Source organism: Phragmites australis, chromosome 4, assembly GCF_958298935.1.
Source record: "Phragmites australis chromosome 4, lpPhrAust1.1, whole genome shotgun sequence".
Lineage (NCBI taxonomy): Eukaryota > Viridiplantae > Streptophyta > Magnoliopsida > Poales > Poaceae > Phragmites > Phragmites australis.
In genome coordinates, this window is record NC_084924.1 from 40998341 (window position 1) to 41008930 (window position 10590).

Genomic DNA, 10590 nt, shown 5'->3' on the forward strand with positions numbered 1-10590 from the left:
TAACTGCCGTGATCAATTTCCAGTGTTACAGGACTTTGCGGAGTATTATAGCACTAGATACTTTCAGTGCTAGAGTTGGCCTAATCAAGTAAATATTCTAAGCAGACTGGAATCGACGGCCTTCCCGAAGTCTTTTCTCATTGTTGCTACTGTTCTTGACATATGGGTCTTACCGTTTTAGTCATTTTTTTTACAACCATTGTTCGATATGAAACGGACGGTAAAAAAATGACATCAAAATTATAGGATACAGTAAAAAAACTGCTAAAGAATCTTTGGCACGAGCCCACCTCTTCCTCTTCCACGTCGTTAGAGGAGCCGCTCTTCGTTGTCGTCGCGTAGCCTGCCGACGATACATATCTACGCCACCACGACGAGGGACGGAGGCAGTTGGAGACTAGCAGGGGCCTTGGCATCCCCTATGCATGAGAAAATCTCACGTGAGATTTTTTTCATGCTACCATATGTATGACTCTTTTATAGTCTTGAATGATCAATTTCTGTTGGATAGAATACATAAATGTGCGCACAGAATATTAATACAAGTGATTAATTGCACATGTTCCAAAGACTGCATACTTTTTGACTTTGGTAGCCATCTTTCACAGCAAAAGCCACAAGCTACTCGTGTGTGCTTGACTCCTCTCTCACCTCCAGCAGTCTTGCTCTTCTTTTCTCTTGTTTGTTGCCATTTTCTTCTTGGAATCTAGTTCTCCCCTTCACTCCCTAAGGCCAGCCAAGATTCTACGACCCCCAACTCCCCGATGCAAAGATTATTCAAGATCTAATCCCCTTCATCCTTTGATCTTAGCGCCTACATTCTAAAAGGTACAGTTTTTTTTATGCTAATTGAGTCAGCATTTCATCATCCCTATTTTTCTAAGAAACCTGATACACGTTTTTATTATATAATTCTTTCTAGGATAATCATGCCTAAGAGGAAAACACTTTATTCCTTTTACAAGAAGAAAGATCAAGATGGTCATGTAGCACAAGAGGTTGAGCCGATTCTTGCATCTAATTCTCAAGATGTACTGCAATTGGTTCAGCCAATTTCTATATCAGATCCTCAATTGGATTCTAGTACACAACCATTTGAACACCAAAATGAACCATGTGAACATCGGAATGTTATTTCTGATGTTCAAGATTTGGTAAAAGGTGATCCAACATTACGTCGTCAAATTTGGGCTTGTCCAGTTGATAAGCAAAATGAAATCGTAAAGGCTTACATGAAGCTTGGTCCATACCAGCCCAAAAAAGATGTGTATCCTCCTTCTAGTCCAAAGAATCACCAACGCCGATTTCAATATCACTGGTTTACAGCCTTTTCATGGTTGGAGTATTCACCTTCAAAAGATGCTGCATTTTACTTCCCTTGCTTTCTTTTCTCAAAGAAACCAAGAGGGAAACCTGAGTCAAACACATTTACAGTGAAGGGGTTTTGCAGTTGGAGAAAAGTTAATGGTGGAAGAGAATGTGCCTTTTTATTGCACATGGGAAAAGATTCCAACTCTGCTCATAATTTTTCAGTCCAATGTTATGATAATTTGAAGAGTGGGTGGTGCCATATTGAACAAGTGATGGTGAAAGTATCAGATGAGGTGATTATCGAAAATAGGCTACGTCTCAAGACATCAATTGATGCTGTAAAATGGTTGGCATTGCAGGCTTGCCCTTTTCGGGGAAATGATGAGGGCCTTGATTCAAAAAAATCAAGGGAATTTTCTTGAGATGATGAAACTTCTGGGTTCATATGATAAAAAGGTCAATGCAATGGTACTTGGTAATGCACCAGGTAATGCTAAGTACACATCACCTGAAGTTCAAAAAGAAATCCTGCATATCATTGCTACTAATATGCAGATTTCAATACGGAGAGAAATTGGTGATGCAAAATTCTGCTTGATTGTTGATGAAGCACAAGATGAATCTAAAAGAGAGCAGATGGCTCTTGTAGTTCGCTTTGTCGATGCTGATGGTTTTATGCGAGAGCGTTTTTTGGATCCTGTACATGTTCTTGATACAACTGCTACAACTCTCAAGCAAGAGATTTGTTCTGTTTTATTTGATCAGCGTTTGGATGTACAAAATATTCGTGGACAAGGATATGATGGTGCTAGTAATATGCGCGGAGAATGGAATGGACTTCAACGGAAGTTTACTGAAGAATGCCCTTATGCATACTATGTTTATTGTTTTGCACATCAGTTGCAGTTAGCCCTTGTTGCTGCATCTAAGGAAGTTACTAAAGTTCATAATTTCTTTGAACATCTTGCTATTGTTGTCAATGCCGTTGCATCTTCTTGTAAGAGAAATGATGAGCTGCGAGCTAATCAAGTTATTGAAATTCAAAAATTGGTTGAACTTAATGAACTTGAAACAGGAAGTGGAGCTAACCAAATTGGGGCTTTGCAGAGGCCATGTGAAACTAGGTGGAGCTCTCATTTTAGTTCGATTTGTAGCCTTCTGAAACTATACAAAGCTGCATTTTTAGTTCTCAAAGATATAGCTTCAAGTAAAGGGACAGGTACTTCTCCTTTAGGACGAGCAAAAGCAGCTGGTGCTGTTAAGCTAATGATGTCATTTGATTTTGTATTTATTTTGCATCTTATGCAAGAACTCATGGGAATAACCGACTTTCTTTGCAAGAAGTTGCAGCAAAAATCACAAGATATAGTTAACGTCATGCATGACGTTGCTACCACAAAAGAACTAATTTAGAAGTTAAGGGACGATGGTTGGAGTAAACTCTTAAATGGTGTGGTGTCATTTTGCGAGGAGCATGATATTCCAGTTCCTGATATGAGTAGTTTCTATGTTGATTACATTCGATCTCATAGAGAGGATGAAATTTTAGTTAGACATCACTACCAATATGATGTCTTTATAGTTGTTGTTGATCAACAACTACAATAGTTGAATAGCAGGTTCAATGAACAAACAATAGAGCTCCTGATTTTGTGTAACTCTCTTGATCCAAGGAACTCATATAGATCATTCAAAATCGATGATGTATGTCTTCTAGCAACGAAATTTTATCCTTCTTCAGAACAAGAGATAATTAACTTGAGGTATCAATTGCAACACTATGAGCTTGATGTGCTACGGAATCCGGATTTTCAGAATTTATCCAATATTGTTGCTCTTTGTCGGAAACTTGTAGAGAGTGGGAAATATAATGATTATCATCTGATTGACAGGTTATTTCTTACTCATATTGTACACTATAGTTTTCTTCAATAATATATATATATATATATATATATATATATATATATATATATATATATAGAGAGAGAGAGAGAGAGAGAGAGAGAGAGAGAGAGTTTAATCAAACTGCTTGTAATTGGCAGGTTAATTCAACTTGTTCTTACTTTGCCTGTTTCAACCACAACAACGGAACGAGCTTTTTCTTCCATGAAACTTGTTAAGACGAGACTTCGGAATAAAATGGAGGACGAATTCCTAAGAGATTGCTTGATAATCTACATTGAGAAGGATATGGCTCTAGAGTTCACAATTGATACAATTATAGATGATTTCAATGCAAAAAAACATCGGCGTGTACGCCTGAAGTGAACACCAAGTATTTTAGTGTCTTTTGAAACTTTTAACTTGTATTTTGTGCCTCATGAAAAGATCTAACCTTAAAATATTTAGATGCTCTTTTGTTAGGTGATTATGTGACTATGTGACTGCGTGCTTTTGTTCTATTGGCCTTGGCCCCCCTCGTATAAAGTCCCTGGCTCTGTCCCTGACCACGACCTCCCACAAACACGTCGTCCACCCATGCCATCCACCCGTACCTCCATCCCGCCCTGCGGGCCTTGCCAACGCACACCCGGGGAGTCTCTTCCCTAGATCTGGTGACCCCGGCGGATCTACAACTCTCTGTATCGTGCTCCACCGCGTATGCATGGATGACCCTACTGTGGTCGAGGTCACCGCATATCTGGGCTAGCTCTTTGCCGACTGCAGTGCGGGTTACCGGCGCTTGAACACCACCAGGATTCACGCGCGGAGGTCATAGCTTCTCCTCCCATGTCGTTGTCGCCTGCAGTGCACACGACGAGCTCAATGTCGCGCTGCGTCGCCGGATCCTTCGACCAGAGAAAGAAAGAGTGGAATAAGGGAGTGAAGGCGGCTGCAATAGGAGGGGGAATGGGAAACCCCTAACCCTCCCCTCCCTGAGCCCTTATATTGCGCGGTCAAATCCTGAGTGGACCGAATAGGCCAAAAGGGCGATTAGGCCAGAGCCGGTCACCTAGGCCTTCGTCCGTTCTGCAAAAAACCCTATATTTCTAAAAAATACATTTGCAGGCACCGAAATAAGGTAAAAATGAGGCTTTCTATGTTAATTTTGCAACAAAGTCCCCTATTTCTCAAAAATTGTCTAATCAGGCACCAAAATATGAAAATGAGATAACTTTGAGAACATGCCCCTAGAATTTCAAAAAATAAAAAATATAAGCATCATGTTTGCATAACAAACCTCACATTATCTAGAAATTAAACTAAATCCGTATTATTAGGATTAAATCTATCTCTTACATTATTTAAAAAGTATATATGACATTATCTTCTTTGCTCTGACAAAACATTAAAATCCTATGGACGCACGTAGACACGTTAATCAGTCTAGTTGTTCTTTGTTATGCGTGTCTACGTGCGTCCGCACTCCGCAGGATTACCTCCACTCATACCAAGTGGGTTGATTAGATTGGAGTACTCTTTTCTTTATCTAGAGCCAAAGGCAACCTTTGAATTTTTTTTAACCTTTTAAATATGAAATAAGAAATAACCCATTTGATCGGGTCTTTTGTGGTGCTGCGTCGTATGTATTGAGATTCGATATGATTATAATGTAATAGTAGATAATTAATAATTTAAACTTTTTATTAATCTTTTATGAGTATATATAAGTGATAAGGTATATGTTGGGAGGACATCTCTCCTGAACGGACGCCTGTTCATTCAATGGGTAGGGTTACTGCCAAGTAGTTACTGACGTAGATCATTTGATCTCTAATACTTCCTCTTGATTGATGCCAGTCCATGTGCATATATATTATCTTGAAAGCTCATCTAAAAATCCTATGTAAAAAAATATGCAAAGAGTAATAGTGATATGCTGTTAAAACTCCTTTAAAATGCAATGAAAAAATAAGAAGAAAATGATACATCATATATCGATTATTGTCTCAATGTAAACTCATATGAGAAAACTTTTTAAAAGGAAAAAAACCCATAAGCAAGTTTAGAGAATAATAGATATGTCTTTTGGTACCTCCTTTAAAAACCTCGGTAGGAAAAACCCAACAACCGATATAAAATTGAATGGAGGAACACAAAACAACAAGGAATCAACAATGCCAACAGAAAAACAACAAAAGGAGATCTAGCTTTGATACCTTGTTTAATAAATTGTGACAACAAGTCATGAACTTGCCAAATATTTTCAACGTATTCTTCCCAAAATAGACACACGTGTACCATATACTCAAGCTCAAGTAGATCTGCTGCAGTAAGCTACCATCATTGCAAGAACACGGACGACGACGAGCGAAGGTTGGACCTCAAGTAGAGCGAGGGGGCAATGTATCTTTGTCCAGAAGGACATGGTGAGCAGAGGTGCTCCTGCAAGATGAGCAACATGAGAAGTGATGGTCGATAACTTGTAAAACGAGGGGGTTATGGTGACTTTCAATGAGCCAGAGGTGGAGGGACAGGCGTGACATGTGAGGAAGAGGGCGATTGGGAAAAATGTAACTCATGAGGATGATGACAAGAAGTCTCGATCAATTGGATCTAGCCTTGTTCACGGGATGGTCTTATCCTACAACTGAAGAGGCCCATCCTGATGGGCATTTTAACCTACAATTGAAGAGGCTTAACAAACTAACATACAATTATTGGGTCATGCCTGGGGATCGGGGACGTGGAGCAGCGGAACACGCGTGCCCCCACTACACCCAACGGGAACATATTTTCTCATTAAAGTCCCGATGGAGCCGTGAATTCCCCCATCCTCGTCCCCTAATAGAAGAATTCCCCGACGGGGAACGAGAAATGGGGAACGGGCCCTATTGCCATCTCTACATACAGTCTTACCAATCAAGCTAATATCCTTAAATGAGGGCACTTGCAGAACCACCACATGAACAACAATAAGTGCCATCAATTTCTCCGTCATGTAGAATAATTCCCATCCTCCATCACCCGCTACTGAATCTACATGCACTTCCTCTACTCCAGGAACATCTCCATCATCATGTACTTGAGGACCACCCGCACCGCTTTATTCCACCTCCTCTTCTTCACCCTCATCATCCTCGGAAGACAAATATATTTTATCAACATCTTGATTGGCCTTCTCATCCTCAAAAGTGCCATCATCAAAGTGATTTGTCTCCATGGCCATATCAAAATTTGATTCATGTCTCGCCTCATCATGGACCGATAAATGAGTTGTCTCCCAGGCGATGGCTAGGTAATGCACATTGGCGGCCATTGGCTGCAACAAGGGTTCCTCTTGTGTTAAATGCTCAATAGGCTTGTCTTCCTCATATACACTTGTCAACATTGGGCCATGACACCCCCATCACGCACAAATGATAATGTGCTTGGCCTACGAGAAATATCGACTACCGCATCCGTGCAACTTACATTTGAACCTTGAACAACCTCCTTGTACATCTTCCAATCTAACTCTCATGCCAACTTGAGCACATAATGCGCCCTTCCCATGCCAGTGTCAAATCGACCATTGTAGATGATTTATAAACTGATAGCGAATACTTACTTGGATACTTGTTGGTCGTGACATGCGTATCAAAAAATAAAGACATGGGTTTTTATACAAGATCTGGCCTCTATTAGGATTATAACCCTACATCCTGTCTTACCTTGTTTAATCTCAGGAAAAGATGATTATAATTAGGGGATGTATATATATCCAATCCTAAGGACCTAGGTGAAATCTCTCATGTTCTATGTCTAAAACCCTAGTCGAATGATTATAATCTTGCCGTGGATCTTCGTTGGGTGTCTCTCGTTCCTACCTGATTAGGCTTGTGCTTGAATTGGCTCTTATTTGGAATCAAGTGCGCGTCGATTGAGACCTGATTAGGCATGCTTTGGACGTACCCCTCCCCCTCCTTTTATTGTCGTGGCGAGGCAATACTATCCTACTCAGACTCCTCTGAACGTAGCCATCCCGGATTATAACTTTCCTGATTATCTAAGAGATCCTTTCCTAATCCGGAGATGATATCCGTATCGAACATGATTAATTAACGGTATATCAGCACATGCCTTATTTATCCATGGCGGTTATGAAACCTACCAAAACGGGTTAAGAACATGTGTACAGTAGATATCTGTTATGGATATATCGTATTTATAGTAAATGTATAATAAATAATTATATATTCCTCGTTAACTATGCATTATTACTTCAACATCCTTCACTCCACAAAGGAACTAGGACCAAATCTAAGCAACTAGATCATTGAAACATGAAGGATTCACGAACAATTCCAACTCTTCCTTTGTTTTTTCGAACTCTCATTCTCTTTAACACAGCCACACAAAAACATACAGACTAAACAATCTATCTACAAAACATAACCAACAATTTAAAACCTCCATTGCATAAGGCCCAACTATACAATAATACTATACGATAAAACGTAACCAATTCTTATTAATATGCTAGACTAGACCTGAGCATGGTCCGGGTAGGCTGAGCCAAAGAAAAAAGCCCAATTTATTTCAGGACAAATATGGTTGCCTAGGCCTGGTTCGATAATCCCATTAGACAACAAAGTCGAGCCATAATCGCACCGGACTGAGGACGCCTGGTGAATTTTACATGTAAATATAATTAAAATTAATTGTCGGGCCTAATTTTTTTGGGCCCATAAACTGTTGTCCAGGCCTATCCACAACAGTTGGCGGTCTGGTCTAGGTAGGCCAAAATTGGGCCGAGCTCAGACCAGGTTCAGACTTTTTTTCGGACCAAGCTTTTTATGCTCAGGTCTATGGTAGACGGTTCATGACATTCCAAATATCTAATTCATGCAGCGAGTCTATTTGCAACATATACACTATCAATTCCATGACATACAACATATATGCCACATGCAACTATTTCTACACGTAAAAAATGCAGACGAAGACTATATTGTGCTTCAATGTAACCTCTGATACAACCAAATCCAATCATAATGCAAAAAATTGGGGATGTCTTCCTAAACCCTAACTCACATAATTAAATCATGTAAAATCTACGAAATGAAAAAAGAAAAAGAGAAGATGATGGGAGATGCGCCCATGCAAAATTTGCTCCAAAACGGACCTCAAAACGATGGATTTGAGGGTGGAAAGGGGCGGCGACGGTGACAAAGAACAAAGCTCGGGCTCATGCTCGATTGGGTGGAAAGGAGAAAGAGAACAGAAAGAAAGGGGATTGGGTCAGGGTCACAGCCTTCACGCCAGCTCACCCGGCGTGATAGGCTGCTACGTCATTTTTGTTGGCACGACAAAGCCGAGGCCACGTAGGATCCAGCTGGATTGGCCTTCGGCAGCATGCCAACATGGCAAGGCCTGTCATGCCATTGCATGTGACGTTACAGTGGCCATTTGCTGTGCCACCACAAAAGTCGCAACCGAAGAGATTATTTTCCGCAATTTCAGTTCCAGACATATTAATATTAAAATATTAGATTAAGATATGGAACATGCTATGTCATCAATACCCTTCAGCACGAATTTGAAATGATAACCTCTTCTTCCAGAGCTTACAGCATGTGATGACAATTCCCTTTTCCTTTCCCCCTTACGAGCCAGCACTCGTGTCCTTTTATTTTTGACACAAGGAATCGTGGACCATAGATTTTCCGAGACGAAGCAGGTGGATGGAAGTCGAAAGATGAGTGTTGTTTTTTCGCAGGAGTATGAAAGGTCAGTGACCATCCGAAAAGAAAGCCGAATACTATCAAACCTGGGCTAAATGCTTATAGGCCTTCCAACATATCCAGCCTTGGGCATAGTCTTTTCAATATCCCTCCACGCGGGCCCCTTACAATAGCAGCCCCAAGCGCAAAATAAAAAGTAGGGGCAACACTCACACGGTGCTTTTATTTTTATATTTTGAAAATAAAAAATTATAAAACTAGATGCCTATTTAAAAAATTTGTAAAAATAGGCTATTATTGTGCAGGAATGAGACCGACGACTAGAGTGAGGTGAATAGACGTCTCAACAAATTTCTTTCGAAATACATGATCTTTTTCTATTTCTCACCCAACGCACATCAAAACGTTCAAACGAAAGCAAAAGAATCAGAAAGACAAAGAAATAAGACTAGTTACATGGCAACATGATTCCACAGATGGAATATGAATCATATATTCCATTAAAGACCATTTCATGTGTCTTTGTGCATAAAAACTCGTAACTTCCAAAGAAATTAAAAAAGATGGACACTGGACAAGGTTATCCTCTCTAAAGGGACTCAAGACCCGCTCAAATATATGAGTATATGCGTGTTTAAGCCACTAGCATCAAGAAAAATAACCCTACAAAGATGAAAAACTGCAGCTTAAAAAAAAGATCTCCGGGCAAGGATACTCTCCAAGTTGATGATCTAGAGGCAAGGGTACTCAAGACCTATGAGCATATACTCGTATGTGAGTTTTTATGCCTCTAGCAACAAGAAGAATGATCTCAAAGGTGCTGAAATTTTAGCCTAAAAATCAAAACAAAAATCAAAACCAAAAACCAAAATATTTGCGAACTTGCAAGGGAACCAATAAAGGAAAACTAGAATGAAGGGAATTCAAGCGTATGCAAAAAATATAAACTAAATTACTCAAAGAGGTCAGCCCTATTTTATGCGGATTACAAAGATTTATCTCTCAAAACTCTCACCTATTACATAGGCTAAGCACTCATCCTTCTCTCCTCTAAAACTCTAGCTCTAAGGCTCTTAAATGAGTGTCATAAGGGGGCTCAAGTAGCTGGTTCAAAACTCTCTCTAGCTCTACCCCTCTATTTATAAGCCTAGGAAATTTAGCGCTTAAATTTCTTAGCTTTTCCCCAAAATACCCCTCTCTTGTAGTTCACTTCTACCTACCATCGAAGATATTTTGGTCTATTTTCTTCTCCATTCATCGGATAGCCACGGCGCCTTTGCATCGATGCAAGCTTCGTGATTGTGCCACATACTCCTCCAGCCCTCCCACGGTTTTGAGGCCAAACCGCGAAACCACCTGCACGCTCCTCAAAGCGTGACTCACCGCCTTGCTTAGCCTTAAGCAAGCACTTCGATGTCGACACGTGTACTCCATTATGCGATCCTGACTATCCGTAAGTCTCTCCCGCTCACAATCCTTCAGGCCGCCTTTTCACTTGCACCAGCATCCCCTTCGTTTGACTTTGTCAACACACCGTCTCCATTTGTCTTCAATGCTTTACTTGACCTCCACGTGTTCAGTTAGGATCACCCTTAACTCCGCCAAGCCTCCTTGATCGTCTGGCACGAAGCACTCTGTTTGTCCCCGATCATCCTGCCGTCGATCGCTA

General features: G+C 40.4%; 1 protein-coding gene across 1 annotated transcript; it reads left to right on the top strand.

The window, feature by feature from the left end:
• The first annotated feature begins 1689 nt into the window (after window positions 1-1689).
• Window positions 1690-2724, top strand: LOC133914804 (uncharacterized). Its single transcript, XM_062357814.1, has one exon. The coding sequence runs from the start codon at window positions 1690-1692 to the stop codon at window positions 2722-2724; it is 1035 nt and encodes a 344-aa protein (XP_062213798.1).
• The last annotated feature ends 7866 nt before the right edge of the window (window positions 2725-10590 follow it).